Source organism: Amblyomma mixtum, chromosome 8 (assembly GCF_055824585.1).
Source record: "Amblyomma mixtum isolate Tamu chromosome 8, ASM5582458v1, whole genome shotgun sequence".
In the NCBI taxonomy this organism is placed as follows: domain Eukaryota; kingdom Metazoa; phylum Arthropoda; class Arachnida; order Ixodida; family Ixodidae; genus Amblyomma; species Amblyomma mixtum.
This window is the reverse complement of record NC_143019.1, coordinates 66960750-66976552: the sequence shown is the minus strand read 5'-3', so window position 1 is coordinate 66976552 and position 15803 is coordinate 66960750. Positions and strand designations below refer to the sequence as shown.

The window sequence follows — 15803 nt, the reverse complement described above, 5'->3', positions numbered from 1 at the left end:
AATCAAGAGGCCCCCTAAGAAATCCAAACCAAGCCAAATCTAAGCGGAGGTTTCCGGTTTCGTGACGCTTTTTCCGCTTCATAGTGGATCATGGCGGAAGGTAGGATGGCTGTTTCGGCTCGCGTCTTTTAATACAACCCATTTCCGTTCGATTTGCTTGCTATCCTGTGGGAGCTTACAGCCGGGGACGCAAACGACCTGGCGTGTACGCGTTGTGCCGCACTTTGAATCGTTGAGCGACTTATAAATGGCAGAGTTAAAGACGGGCTTATTGTTGGTGTTACTGGTTCGGGCATGCTCGTGAGAAGAAAAAAAAATTGTTTTGCGATGCCGTCGGCGCAGTAGTGTAATGAGATGTCCCATTTCTTTCTTGCAGATCAGAACAGCGCGGCCAAGACAGAAGTGACCGACGAGGTCCGGGCTGCTGCCGACACGGTGGCTACCGGCGCGTCGGAAAACACTCAGGTGAAATTGCCCTGCTCGCCATTGCAGTTAGCGGTAGTCTTACGCTAATGGATTGCTACTGGCGAACGCAGCGGTGTCGACTGCGGTGTAGTACACGCGTTTTGCTTTATTTCTCGGAATGCAGGCGAGCGCCGACAAGGAGAACATCGGCGCCAGCTTACCAAAGAAATCTAAAATGGACGCCGACTTTCATTCCCTACCAACGAGGCAGTACTTAGACCAGACTGTCGTGCCGATTCTTCTGCAGGCATTATCAACGCTTGCCAAGGAACGGTGAGTACAGTCGTCAGCACGCTTAACACGAACGCTCGAGGTTTCGTTTCGTGTTTGGGGTTTAACGTTCCAAAGCGACTGAGGCAATGAGAGACGCCGTAGTGGAGGGGTCTGGAAATTTCGACCACCTGTGGTTCTTTAACGTGCACTGACATCGCACAGTACACGGGCCTCTAGAATTTCTCCTCCAAAGAAATTCAACCGCCGCGGCCGGGATCGAACCCGCGTCTTTCGGGTCAGCAGCCAAGCACCATAACCACTGATCCACCGCGGCGGCTTAGAACGCTCGATTGAGCGATGTTACAGCCCATCAGCGCTTGGCACTGAGTCCGAGACCATGCTGGCCAGTGTGTTTGCAGCTGTTGGAGACAGCTCGTGTCCTGTTTCCTCCCTAATAGTGTCTGAGGATCAGAGGCCGACCCCCAGCGCCGCTAAAGTCAGTGGAAGGCATGCGCTCGAGCGTTCGTGTTAAGCGCGCCGACAGTGGTACGCTGTTTTACCAAGTTCGCTGTGTGGGTCATTACCGTCTCATCGTTGCAGACCTCCGAACCCGATCGAGTACTTGGCCAACTACCTGATGCGAAACAAGACGCAGTTCGAGCACGGAAGTCATTCCGTCAACGGACAGAACTGAGGGGAGAGAGAGAGAGAGAGATAGACTTGTATATTTTTTTTAAGTCGTTATTTACATGTGTGCGAACACCACATCTGCTTCACCGTGTCTCCGCAGTTGTTCCTGCGTTTTGCCTGCACCGCTCGTTGCGTTGGCTGGCGAGTTGCACTGGCCATTATCAGTCATGCGGTCAAGTGCTTTTGGAAATCCCTTTGAGACCTGGTGCTTTTGTGGCCATGCAGTGAGCATGTGTGAGCGAGTTATGGTTTTCTTGCCAACCGCATGTCAGTCTCGTTTCGCACATCCTGTTGATGTTCTCGCTCACCTTGAAGAGTTAGTCCAAAAGCCTTGCAGAAAGGGAACAGCAAGAAAAAGTGACATGTTGTCAATAAAACAAGTTAGAAACACGTGCACTGTCTGCATTTGAAATTTTATTTTACTAGCTGTACAAGGTGCTGCTGCTCCTCGACGTCAGAAAACTGAAAAAGAAAAAACAGTAGTCACTTGCAAAACAGCTTTTACAGATGGTATTCGCATTCAGCTTCTAGCACTTTTCAAAGGTGACCCACTAACTGTGTGTCTAATGCATTTCAAAAGTTTTGGTAACGATCCCAGTTGAGCAATTGGACTTGGCCCTTTAGGCATTGTGTTGGAACTGTCTGGAAGCGGCCTGTAAACTTGAAACTACATAATGTAAAATGCTAAGGTGCTTCATAAATTTTTTGAAGCTATATGGCTTTTGAGCATATAACAATCACTGTCACAACTCAGGAGTGCATATTAATATTTTGGCAATTAGTCCAAAGTTGCTGTATGTTATGCTTGAAAGGTTTATCTGGGCATTTAAACTATACTCAGTCTCACAAATTCCTTGCAGCACTATGGAATCTAGAGATCATCTCAGCCAATCAGGAGAGTTCATTAAGCGTGCTCCTCTTGAGTCTCCGCATATGCAGATCTGGTTGGAAAAGAGTATAAACAGATGCTGCCCAAGTACTGAAGGGACAGTAGGTAGTCTAAGCAAAGCGTATGCAAGAAATTAGTGGGACTTTACGCTGTTTGTAACACGCAATTGTCGCGATTACTGCAGTGCTCTTTAAAATAAGTTTAAAAACTAGGTGGTTTTTTAGAACGGAAACATTTTTGCCAAAAAGCCGACATTCTTCTTTAGTCCCAGGAGCGGCAGAATCGTCACTAGAAATAAAAAATGAAGCAGATTTATCGCTTACAGAGTTTGCAGTAAGCGATGACAAAACAAAAGCCTGATACCCAATTTATGACCAATGAACATACTGAAAACTAAAAACCCAGTTACAACTAATTCACACCGAAGCGAGGGGAAGTGCGCCACCATGTTGGGAAAGCTATTTTAGAGTAGACAAGAGTTGCGCATACCTAAACTTAAAAAAAAAAGAAAGATTGCGTACACTAAGGCTCGATTTGAAATAACGTTTGAAGCATGTGCACTTCAAAGCACGCTACCTCATATGGCCATTTTCTACTGGCACTACATTTCGCAGTGTCAACATGGCCTCTGCACTCGTCTCAGCTTTGGTAGTGCTGTAAGAAACCACTGAGAAGGAGTGTAGACATTATAGTTCCGTTCAACAGTGGGTAGTGAGGATCGATCTTTTGCCATATACTCTGAATTTTAGCTCGTTCTGCACACGCGAAGAGACACCGAAAATAACTTCACAATGTTAATATCACAGAAGCCAACAGCCACAGAAACCAAGGGACACAGGGGATTTTTTTAAAATTAATTTATTTATTTTCTGGTGCTGATCAATTTAGAATATTACTGAATATGTTATCGCTTAAAGCTAATTGATTAGAAAAGCAGAAGAAAAAACAACCACATGCCGCCGGTGGGATCCGAACCCACGACCTCCGAATTACGCGTCCGGTGCTCTACCTCTGAGCTACGGTGACGGCTGTCAAATCTTCTGCTTTCGGGGGTATTTATGTTTACAAGTAACCTAACCTTGAGAGTGTTCATCAGTGCCACCCACGTTCATAAGCGGCGGACGTGGAACGTCCTGAGTTACTGCAGGTGTGACGTAGAACGTCATCGAACGGAGAGGGTGGAAGCTGTGTGAGAACCCTCTTATGCTTCCTATGGCGTCAAGGCTGCCAGAACCGAGGCCCTCGCTAAGCAATTAAGCAAACAGTGCATGGTGTGTGGGCAATTGGGCCCTTGAGGGCAGCACAAAAAACACCAGTACAATGACACACAAAAGAGCCAGCACCTTCTGAGTTGGGTCTGCATGCTTCTGATAACTCATTCGATATGGTATCACACTATGTCATAATAAATGATCAGAGATCTGCAAACCTGCCTGACCACCTGCTCTATTCATCATTAGACCACTCAAAATTCAAGCAGGGACCGGTTATAATGGACGGCACAGCAAAATTGTGTGTGCAACAGCAGTTGAAATGAAGGAGCTAGACACCGCAGCGAACACGGAAAGAAGACGACACACCGCCCTGTGTCGTCTTCTTTCCGTGTCCGCTGCAGTGTCTAGCTCCTTCATGTCTCACCAACTGGCCTACACATCTACCCTCCTAAGCAGTTGAAATCATGTATAGAAATATGGTTACTGGCTTGACAGCTGCTGATTAAAAATTTGTGTTGCCTTCTACTGCTTCGGAAAAAGACAAAAGGAGGGAGGAATTTCTATGGAAGGTAAGTCCTAACAAAAGACATCCTTCAGTGGTCGTAATCACAATACTTCCCCTCCAGGCATGCCACCTACCGTCTTCGAACGATGCGTTCTCGTCGAAATCTTCGGACAGCCATTTCTTAAAATACTGGCATGTAGACGGGGACACAGAGCCACCCTCGTAGCAATTTTGCTTCACCTGCAAGATAGTGCCCACAGTTTGTCGACATGCTTGCTTTTTGTTCATACACTGCATTTACTCAATTCTAACGCTGGTATCTTTTCATGATATTACAACTCATTACAAATTGGAAAGACACAAATTTCCACCACCTGATAAATGTTTGATAAGGCACAAGAGACTACCTGGAGGAGACTCCAAAGGAGGTCCTTTCTTACCCCCTATCATCAGAAATGTGCCCGGATGACTATATCCCCGAGTGCAGGTTCTGTGGCGAAACAGCCACGTATGAGCACATACTATGGCAATGTAAAGAAGAACCTCCACCGGAGGATCTAGTACGAATTCCTTCTGTTGAGCGATGGGAGGCTGTGCTGGTCAGCTCGGACCCAGGCATTCAAGCCTTGGCCATGGCCACACAGTGGGCCGCTCAGGTCGCTGCCAGCCATGGTTTGGTGGCCATCTAGCGCGGACCGCCTGCATCTGCATTTTTGTCGGAATAAATGTTTTCCAATCCAATCAATTCTAACGCGCACCTTTTTTCCCGGAAAAACTCGTCTACTAGTGACATGCGCGTTAGAATCGAGTACGAAAATGAAACTATGCCAGCAGCACCCTATTGTCATTGGCATTGCAAAATGGTGGCTTGGTACTTGCACGTCGGTACAGTAAAAGCTTGTTAATTCGGAAATCTGCATAATTCGAACAATTGGCGCCCATCTAATTTCATGGCGTTGGGCGCTCGCTAACTTGGATGCCGTGCGTCTCGCATAGGTTAATTCTAGCAGCTTCACGAAGGGAGGTGACATCCAGGTGTAACGGGCACGCGATCGTCCAAAATAGCTCTACTCAATTGAACTGCATACCACAGAGTTGCCAGCATACCTCAAACATGCACGCAACAAAAGGCGTTTCGGAAAACGAACACTCCCTGCCTCGGGGAACGATCCGACCACTTGCTTTCGGTTTCGCTTTCCTGCGCTTCGTGCCAGCTTTATTCGCACATAATGCGTGTTGTGGAAATAAACGCAGGCCGTAAAATGCTTCTCTCAGCTAAATGGGCGCATTGTTTGAGCTCAAATTTCGCACAGAAATGGCATTTGGTCGGCAGAATTGTTTTATACCACATTTGCTTGGGGTGCTTACCTGACTCAAACAGAATAAGTCGGATATTCACATCGTCTGTGGCGACGACGAAAGAAATTAAGCCGCTCTATCAATGATCGCACCGCCATCTTGTTTGTTGGTCATGAAGATTCAGCAGAGGAGGAAAGTTCGGGAGGTTTGAAGACGCTCTTTCAACTGGTTTTTTAATGGTCACAAAAAACTTAGCTTGGCCAAACTAAGTTTTCTGTGACCATTACAAAAAACAGTTGAAAGAGCGTCTTCAAACCTCCCAAACCTCTCCCCTTTGCTGAATCTTCACGGCTAACAAACGAGACGGCGCCACCGGTGCAATCACTGACAGAACGGCATGATTTCCTTCGCTGTCGCCGCAGACGATGCGAATATGCGACTTTTTTTGATCGATTCAGGCAAGTAACCCAAACAAATATAGGATGAAACAATTCTGTCGACAAAGTGCCACTTCTGTGCGAAATTTCAGCTTGAACAATGCGCCCGTTTAGCTGGGAGAAGCATTCTACCGCGTGCGTTTATTTGCGCAACACGCGATATTCCAACGTCACTGTCCCCCACAGAACTTACTCGCCACCTAACAAAAAGCTTAGTAGGGTTTAACCACAGTTGCACCCGAAGGTAGAGCGATAGCATTTTGGCCACGCCCCAGACCAAATTTGGAGGTCGCCATCATGTCGGGCACAGTCAGTTGAGGTTAGACATAGATTCTGGTCCAAATCAGCCAAAGTCAATCTTCAGTTAGTCTTCAGGCACCGGCAGCCGGCGGAGGAGTGCCGACATTTCAGAGTGCAAAAGTGACAAGAGGAGATGCGGAAGTTCAAATTTTAACTCCAGATAACTCAGCTTCCACAAAACGCATTAAAAAAATTCTTGCTGGAGGACATTTGTGATGCGGAGTCCTATAACATCCTATGCTCACCGCAACTTTATTGAGAGCCCCTTTGACTCTGCCCTGTGCCACCTGCGGCCACCGTATCCACGCAAACTTCTCGATTTTTTTCTTGAGGAATATTGGTAAACTGCCATTGAGAGGGTGCATTAGAATCGTGTAAATATGGTATTTACTTTGTGCACTTTTTATCACTATATTAGCTGGGAGGCCACGGGAGTGTAATGACACACGCTGCAAGCGTCCAGCTGTTCATCATGGAGCACACCATATTAAGAATGTAGATTAAGCAGCTTCAGCTCTACCCTGCACCCATACCATTGTGCTTCCTAGTGTGTGCGTCATCTAGGCTTGCATAGAACGGGCAGTGAAAAATAATACCAGTTTGATCTTCGTTTCTCTCAGTGTGTTACCTCAGCCTAACCTTCCATTTATACATTGCAGCTTCAAAATTTTCTGCCAAGCCTAGTTAACAAGTTTGCCCATATTATTAAACAAGTATCGACAGCTGGACATTCATGCATGCTGCTGGCAACACATGTTCAAGTCAGCACTGCATACTGCATTACCCAAATTTCAGCAGACACCCTCCCCTTCTCGGTGGGAAAATTAAAAGTGGCATTCAAGCAGTTCTGATTCAGTATCAGCCTCATTACGCATGCTGCCTGGGGTCTTCTTTCGCAGGAAAGTGGTATGCATTTATCATCATCATCATCATCAGCCTGACTACACCCACTGCAGGGCAAAGGCCTCTCCCATGTCTCTCCAATTAACCCTGTCCTTTGCAGTTGCGGCCACTGTATCCCCGCAAACTCTATAATCTCATCCGCCCACCTAACTTTCTGCCGTCCCCTGCTACGTTTGCCTTCTCTTGGAATCCACTCCGTTGCCCTTAAGGACCAGCGGTTATCTTGCCTTCGCATTGCATGCCCTGCCCAAGCCCATTTCTTCCTCTTGATTTCAACTAGGATGTCATTAACCCGCGTTTGTTCCCTCACCCGCTCTGCCCGCTTCCGATCTCTTAACGTTGCACCTATCCTTTTCCTTTCCATAGCTCGCTGCGTTGTCCTTAACTTAAGCTGAACCCTCTTTGTTAGTCTCCACAATTCTGTCCCATAGGTGAGTACTGGTAAGATACAGCTGTTGTATACTTTTCTCTTGAGGGATATTGGTAAACGGTATGCATTACATGGGAGTGAATGCAATAACCAGACATTTTTGGCGTCACTGATCAGCAAAGTTCTTGCTTAAGCAGCAATGAGAATGCCGTTATCTCCTAGGTTTCTACAACAGACATGGGTAACAAAGTGTAGCCGCCGCGAGCACAGCATATTTTTTTTTTTTTTACAGCATTAGCTGTTATGCCTAGAACCCCTCCCAAGATTTCCAAGATTATCATCCGCTTGAAAATGACATCATCACACAGCAAAATCACACAACTCGTACGTCAGGTAACTCGCTGGTCCACTGACTGACTGACTGCATTTTAACTGAACTTCTGTCACATATTATCTTGTCATGTTCTCCCTTCCACATCCCCCTCGCACATAAACCTGATGCTTAAGCTTGGGTCACATTACATGAAGCAGGGGCCAAAAAAAAAAGGGGAAGGGGTTTGCCCCCACAGCGTTAAATATTCTTTCGGAAAAGCGTGAAAAACTGACAGAGAATGTCTTCTCGACATGTTTTTCTGACAGAGAATGTCCAAGAAATATACAGCGCAAATTGGATCCCCCCCCTTCCTAATCACCACCTTCCAGGAGTGACCCAGAAATCTGCCTCATGGCAACAACAGGCTCGAAGCAATCTGCAGAGTAGTTTTCTGCCAACTGTAGTATGCTGTAATTACTTTGGTACCTCGCAAATCAAGCATGCCAGTCTTCCTTCTCCTGCGCATCGCTCTGTCAAGAGACAAAGATAATTTCGTCGTCAGCAGATAAAGGCTTGGAGTACGGCGGCCAGCAAGTGACAAGAGAAGAATAAGGTGGCAAGTTCTGCACAGCACTCAACTCGTCTTTTAAGTCTTCATTATTTTACCTTTGCTTTGCTCAAATATCAATGCCTACAAGCTACTCCTACTGTCCATTCTCAAGGGAACCAAGATTTAACACCAAACCACACATTACCAAGAGCGACAAAAGCAACATGTTGGGATTGAGCAGACAATGGATAGTCAACACAGTAGACCTCTCTGATCCATGATGTACAGTCTTTGTCAAAAGTAACCAGGCTGCATGGTTTGCTTCTAGCTTGTACAGTGGAGCCCTTACAGCTTCCCTGAAGCTGAAATGGTCGTTAAAGGTAAGGACTGGGGGTATTCCTACCTTTAAACAACTTTTGGCATTTAGGAAAGTCACAAGCGCTCCACTATATACAAGCTAGAAGCAAACCATGCAGCCTGGTTACTTTTGACAAAGACAGTACGTCATTCAAGAGCTGAATGCAGCCGGGGTCAAGTGGCTTCTCCTACGACAGCGCACAGACACCAGCACACCTGCAGCAGCAGCTCGCTGCAGGGCAATGAACGCAATACCTGGCTGTTCTTGTTAAATTTCAGCAAGAACATTGAGTGCAACCATGACAACGTTAACAATTAACATACAGGCAATACTGAAAGTTATTTTCTTTAAAGGTGCACTGAAGAGGAATCTGAACTCGTCTTTTTGCCGCGGGAACTCGATCTACACGTTCCAAGCATTCTTAGAAACTTCGACTTATTGCCCTATGTGGCCGATTTCCCTAATTAAATCGGATTAACGTCCGGCTCCCGCCTTTATTTTTTTAGTTCTCCCCGTACAGTTGGCGGAGTCAACCAACGCGTGGAGTGCCTTTCAGCCAGCTCCATGGAGGCTTTGCTTTCGCTTTATTTTGTTTTTTATGTTTCCGTGAATAAATAGTTTCATTCGCAGATAATATAGCCGCAAAATAAGCCCGCAGAAATAAAAATATGCGCGGACTATGGATTACTACGTAATACACCGCCGATGGCAGAGCGGCAAGCCGCCACGGGACTGGGTGAAAGGCACTCCACGCATTGGTCGACTCCGCCCACCGTACGGGGAGAATTAAAAAAAAAAAAAAGGCGGGAGCTGGACGTTAATTCGGTTTAATTAGGGTAATCGGCCACACAGGGCTATAAATTGAAGTTTCTAAGAACGCTCGGAACGTGTAGATTGAGTTCCCGCGGCAAAAAGACGAGTTCAGATTCCTCTTCACTGCACCTTCCCGAGCCCTCCACTACGGCGTCTCTCATAGCCTTAGTCGCTTTGGGACGTTAAACCCCATACACCAAACCAAACCAAACCTTTAATGACAAAAACCACCAAGTGGGAGGTAAAACAAAAAAGTTCCTCACCGGACACGTCCCACATGGTATCCGCATCAGCCCAGCGCTTTCGACCAGTGGCTCAATTGCACGGTAGAGATTCAGAAACTCTTCACTGGAAGACGAGCTTTTTGAAGAGCCACCCAGACCACCAGAACCACAGACAACTGTCTTTTCTGCTTTTCCATCGTAGATCAGTGTATTCAGGATAGTCTCAATGTCTTCAAGAGACAGCTGGACCTGTAAAAGCACCAGCGAAAGCACCTTCTGAGGAACAGCAGAAGAATGCAGCCCAGTTGGTAGCGATTTACGATAATTATCACTTCGCTGACACTGAGAAAAGTGAACACAAACTGAAGACAACATTGTGCCTCACATTGTTGGCTTCAATTTGTGTTGGTGTACGTCAGCAACACAGTAATTAAGGGGATATGCAACTTCAACAAAAATTCTTTTGCTTGTTGATGTATTTACATGACACTTCTTGAGCACATTTGAAATAATTTTACGACTACTCTCACAAATTGTTTTTTAAGAAATATTTTCCCACTGAATCTTGTGAAAAGGCTGCAGAGTTTTAAAAAAATGTGGAACGAGGCTGGTTCAACATTCATTTCAATCCTACTGGCAGGCTACAGGTGAACACATTCTTAGAACTTTTATTTCTCAAAGCACAAATTTTAGTCTTAAAATTTTTGTAATGCAGTGTCCACTGACACATCTGGACTGAAGAAAAAAATTCCGTACAAGAAATTTCAAATTCACAAATTTGAAAAACAAAGAATGATTTTTTTTAAACGATGTAGACTGCCTCAGGGCATAAGATGGTATTTAATGATAGATGACGAGAATGCCTAAATAAAAGAGAAAAGGTTCGCTGATCTAATGAAATCAAGTAGTGAATGATGACGAGGTCCTTGTGTCCAAACGGTGTATGAAGCACTAATGTTCGGCGGAAGACCCACTGCCGCCAGGTGCCGTATTCTTGTCGGCACCTGACCTGCATTACGTTCCCAGGAGTGCAACAAAACAAACGGAGTCAAAACAGATAAAACAGTCGTGAAGAAATCTGTTCTCCAAGGTGACTATTTGGGTAGAAAACCATAATGCAGAAAAACAGACACTGTTCAAGTGCTTCCCTGCAATGCAGAGGCATCATGGCTCACAAAGCATTATATTTAGAGCGCTACCCGGTCGATTTCAACAATAAACTTCGAGACAGCGTAAAAAGCGAGGCATACAAGCGGAAGCAACAATTTTTTAAAAATCAAATTTTTTGGCCATTTCTTTTTTTTATTTCAAAGCTGCGTCCCCCATTAAGATGATCCTGGTGAGTAACCTCACTGCCTTTCTTTGTGTCCACTACTCTGGAGAGATTCCGGTTCAGAAAGCATGAAAAAAAATCTCAGCAGGTATCTAAGCAGACAACGGTAAGGAGATTGCGGGCATGCTAGGATGTGCAGTCCCGGCCATAATATTACGGAGCATGCTTCAGCAATTCTCGCGCATTACCTGACAAAAGTTAAACGCTGCTGCACTTGTGCATGAAACCAGAATACCTCCACTACAGAACACGTAAAAAAGCTTCAAAAGCCAAAGTGCACTTCGTACATCAAAACGAGCTTGGTTGGCTTACAACACGAAAGCGTTGAGGGTCCCGTTGTGAGCAAACTGACCATCATGGCAGTTAAATTAATGATTGGTCACGAGAAGTTGCCCAGGAGGAGCAACTTGGCACGCACAAGCCCCATCAATGGCAGCACCTGCCATCGTAGGGCCATCGGTTAAAACTGGTGCACCAGGAGTGGTATGAGGACTGCCTGGGATCTATGAATGTGAAGTCAAAATGACCAATTCTGCACATATGGGCGTAAATTCATTAAAGCTATTGCTTCATACCTTTAAGGTGGAGCGTAAATGCCCCCCCCCCCCCCCCCCCCCCGTTTCGATTTTTTTCATATGAAGAGGTATCTAAGCATGGAAAGCTCATTTAGGCTACAATGATGTTGTGACAATGGTCCTGAGAAAGAAAAATGCTCACACAAACTTCTTGGATGCAGTTATGGACCGTGACGACTACAGTAACACACAAAATGCAAAGGTATTTCGTAGCGTAATAGAATCGCCATCATCATCGCCAATTACATGCAGCACAGGGCAAAGGCCTCTCGCGATATCAACAATTAGCCTCATCTCCTCACCCCACTATCTGTCACCACCAACTGGGTTTTCTTTCTCTTGGTACCCTGTTACAAATAACAGACCACCTTTTCAGTGCAAAACATCTTTCAAAGTCTCCTCCTCTCAATGCAAATGAATAGTATCGCTTCTCTAATCTACTCTTTTTTATAACACTGAATGTTGCTCCTATCATCATCCCTTATATAACTTGTCATGCTTTCTTTACTCATATCAATCTTTTCAGTAGCCCCCAAATTCTGAACCGACAAGAGAGTACAGATAAACATCTGTTACGTATACTCCTAAATGACACTGCTAATCTGCTGTTCACAACTGGAGAATCCGGGCATATATACTCCATGAAGGTAGCACGAACAGGACGAAGGACAAAGAAGGAGGTACACAACCAGGCACTTACTTCCGAATGATAGATGTCTAAGGTGACCAAGGCGAAACAGAACGCTAAGGCACAAGCAGGCGTATACATCCCGAAAAACCAGTGACAGATCAGGCAAACAAGGCCAGCGATTTACCTTCCTTAAGAATGCCAGCTCTCTTTTGGACAGGGAGATAGACTGCTCTGTAACACGTTTATCTTCCAATGCTTTGATCTGCGCTACTTCAATGATTTCACAGGTTAATTGATCACGGTGTCTGGCCACAATCGAGCACTTATCAAAAAATGGAACACAACCACACTCTTTACAATGCACACCCAGATTACTACCAGTAGTGGCTTTCATGTTGTTTTTGCATTCACAAAGCCTATCTTCAAGCAACGCCCGGATTGACCAACATAATGCTTACCACAAGAAAGTGGGATGTTATAAACGATGCCCTCAATACATCTGACAAATTTTGTTTGATGCTTGATGGTGCATTGCAGCTTTTGGGGGTGTTTATCGGCAGGCAAAGTTTTTTTGCATTGTACACTAAGTTTTTCAGGGGCTGGAAAACACACACGAACATTCGCATTTTGCCCAATTGGGCAAAAAAACATTGCCCGCCGTTCTGTCACTGGTTTTCCGGGATGCATAAGCCTGCTTGTCCCTTAGCGTTCCGTTTCGCCTTGGTCACCTTATACTTCCTTCATTCGGAAGTTAGCGCCTGTGTTGTGTGCCTCTTTTGTTGCCCTTCGTCCTGTTTGCACTAAATTCATGGGTCATCGTTACCGACTCGACCAACTTTCCACCCTTGTGAAATGTACTCCAATCTGTTATCCTGCTAATTCCTTTTCCAAATACTTTGATGTAGCATTAGTGCTTCACCAAGATAGATACTCTGTCGCTACTCATACTTTTTACGCTTTTGCCAGAGTTCCAAAGTTTCGGTTTTCCTCCTACTAATTTTTAAGCTTAGTGCATGCCTTTATTATTTATTTATTTATTTCAGATACTGTCAATCCCATTGGGATTTTTACAGGATGGGCACATAGTAATGTACAAATAGAATACAAATGGAATGGTATACATTAAAAACACTGTTATTTGCAAGTAATTACATGAGTATGGGAAAAAAACACAGATAACAAAAAATAAAACACATAACGAAAGAGCATTTTTCACAGAAAAGGGTGCAATTTTATACATTGTAAGTAATATGTTCATACAGATGCTGTTATATGCAGTGATACGAGTGGTCTGCTGTACTTGTATAATTATGATTTAATTATCTATTTAATTTCGCGCAACTGTGCAGTGATACGAGTGGTCTGCTGTACTTGTATAATTATGATTTAATTATCTATTTAATTATCGCGCAACTGTTCTTCTACCAGAGTTACAAATTTCTGCAAAGATGTATTAGTAGTGATAGAGGGGTTCAACTATTCCATTCTTTTATGGCAAGCGGAAAAAATGAATATCTGAAACAGTCGGTTCGGAATGCATACTCTCTAAGGGTTAATGGGTGCTTATGCCGGGATGGTCTGGATTCATCTACAGATATATATAACGAAGTATCTATGTTTAATGTGTTATGAACTAATTGGAACAATAATTTTAGTCGTGCTAGTCTGGCGTGTTTCTGTAAAGTAAGATTACATGCTTGATTTAGTAGTTGGGATGGTGAATGTCTCGAATCATAAGCTGCAATTCATTGCCACTTAGTAGGTCACTGTCATCAGTAAGCCGGAGGTTTCTTAGGTGTTCCCGTACACTTACTTCCTCACTCCAGCCATCTGAATAGTTCTTGCAGACATGCAGTGACTAGGAGCAGAGGGGCGGTGCTTAAATGCAACATATCAAAATACTCCCAGCTGCAGGAATTTTAAGTGTCAAGGCTGCAATGCTAGCAGTCGTGCTGTGCTCTAGGTAAAATAGAAGCAAGACTGCCATCCTAACAGACCACAACTGCCACGCGTGCAAACCAAAACTAGTTAAATAGTCAGTTTGAACAGTCAGGCACATACCTTACTGATCCCTAGCTTCTTGATGAACTCCCAAACCTCTTTTGAAGAGGCAAAAGAAGCAGTCTTCTCCAAAACAGGGTCGCTCGATGTTTCCTTGGCAACTGTAAGCTGAGATAGCGCCCATCTAAGAGCACTTTCCACAGAAATATCTTACTGCATGATAATCACCTTTTTCAGAAGGAACCTGTGGCACTGCTGATTCAGCACTTCCACAAACTCAGACTCAAATTCCTGTTCGCTGTACCACGCGCCACCTGACACAGAGCGATCAGGCTCGAGGTTGTACAGCATGTAAACCTTCTTTTTGGAAGCCTGTAACGAGCATTTCACAAGAACACGATGAGAAATACACGGCGGAACCGTGTCACCAGCAGCAAAATCTCTACAAGACAAGTCAAATGGTTGCACGAGTAACGACGCCAAAGACGAAGTTCACCGGCTTACCGATACAGATTTGACGGCTTTTATCAGTTTCTTGCTTTCGAGACTTTTCAAAATCTTGTTGAGGGACGTCAAAACGAGACCGCTCTTGTTCCGAATGTCACGGATCCAAATTCCTGTTGAGCAAAGGAACTCGATATCAGCACTTGAACCACAAGACGAACTGCGACGGTCGATTTAATCGCACCTTTGTTCCCTGCTTCTTCGACAATCTTGTACACAACTTTTTCTTCCCTGTCAGAGCCCTTGCACTTTCTGTAAAACAAGCAATAGAAGGTTGACCAACGTGCTCTCGTCTCATACGCGTCTCGACTGACTTGTCCGCATCGCTGTCTTTCAGGCGGTAGAGGAGCTGGTTCTTTTGCTTGAGAATCTCGATCTTTCCCTAAAAACAAAAAGGGGGAGACTGCATTGTGAAAAAAAAAAGGGGGGGGGACGAGTTGGAAGTACTACCGAAACAGAGGGAATACCTGGCTAAGCAACTTGTTGAAAGCTGCGACCCTAGCGCTGGGATCACCGTTGGGAACGTGCATTTGCACTAGCTTGTCCGTGATGCCTGCCGGGTTTGCGGAGCACAGATCGATGATTCTGGAACGAAAAGTTAATACCATTTGTCCCGAGTCTCCCCGTCAAGAAAACGCGCCCACGGTCACTGTTTGGAATGCAGCAAGAACATACACATAGTAGCGTGCTTACTTTTGCTCGATTTCGGCAGCATCGAGCTTCTCGACTTTCACCGTGACAGCTTCTGCCATTCTCGCAGTTTAAGGTGTAGATGCAAATAAACGGATTGGGAGACGCCACCACGCACAGTTCAAGTCCGCATAAAGCTGAAGCGAAAGCTGACGGGCTCACCACGCCGGCACTCTATCAAGCAGCCGGCGCCCATGGCTAGCTAAAGTATCATGCAAGAGAGATGACATGTCAATATATCTGAAGCCACCCCACAAACGGGAGGAAAGCAAGAGTCCCTCGTAATCTCACTGATCTCCACTAGGGGAGCTGGATGCCGCATCGGGCACCCGAAAGTGAAGCCACCGGAAGTAAGTGGCCTTGTCCCGGAAGTCAGCCTTTGGCAGTGCATGAAATCGGACCTCAGCACGGTTTTTCAGTTCCAGTTTTGTTTTCCTACTTAGCATTTCGTCTTTTCGTCGTTCTCGTCTTTTTACATGACAATGCCTACCTGTTGCGCCATCAACTGAGCGAGGAGACCAGCGAA

At 45.2% G+C, this 15803-nt stretch overlaps 2 protein-coding genes across 2 annotated transcripts; one reads left to right on the top strand and one right to left on the bottom strand.

Moving 5' to 3' along the window:
• Nucleotides 1-75: 75 nt before the first annotated feature.
• Nucleotides 76-1762, top strand: LOC149332822 (protein dpy-30 homolog). The gene is made up of 4 exons (XM_089558418.1): nucleotides 76-100; nucleotides 377-465; nucleotides 590-738; nucleotides 1279-1762. Exons 1-4 carry the CDS (start codon nucleotides 91-93, stop codon nucleotides 1370-1372), a joined length of 342 nt encoding a protein of 113 aa, XP_089414544.1. The 5' UTR covers nucleotides 76-90; the 3' UTR covers nucleotides 1373-1762.
• Polr3F (RNA polymerase III subunit F) lies at nucleotides 1763-15498 on the bottom strand. Its single transcript, XM_089558417.1, has 10 exons — nucleotides 15281-15498; nucleotides 15055-15172; nucleotides 14902-14969; nucleotides 14772-14839; nucleotides 14588-14700; nucleotides 14312-14455; nucleotides 14144-14251; nucleotides 9583-9792; nucleotides 4111-4216; nucleotides 1763-1830 (listed from the first exon to the last, which is right to left on the bottom strand). Exons 1-10 carry the CDS (start codon nucleotides 15337-15339, stop codon nucleotides 1823-1825), a joined length of 1002 nt encoding a protein of 333 aa, XP_089414543.1. The 5' UTR covers nucleotides 15340-15498; the 3' UTR covers nucleotides 1763-1822.
• Nucleotides 15499-15803: the final 305 nt, after the last annotated feature.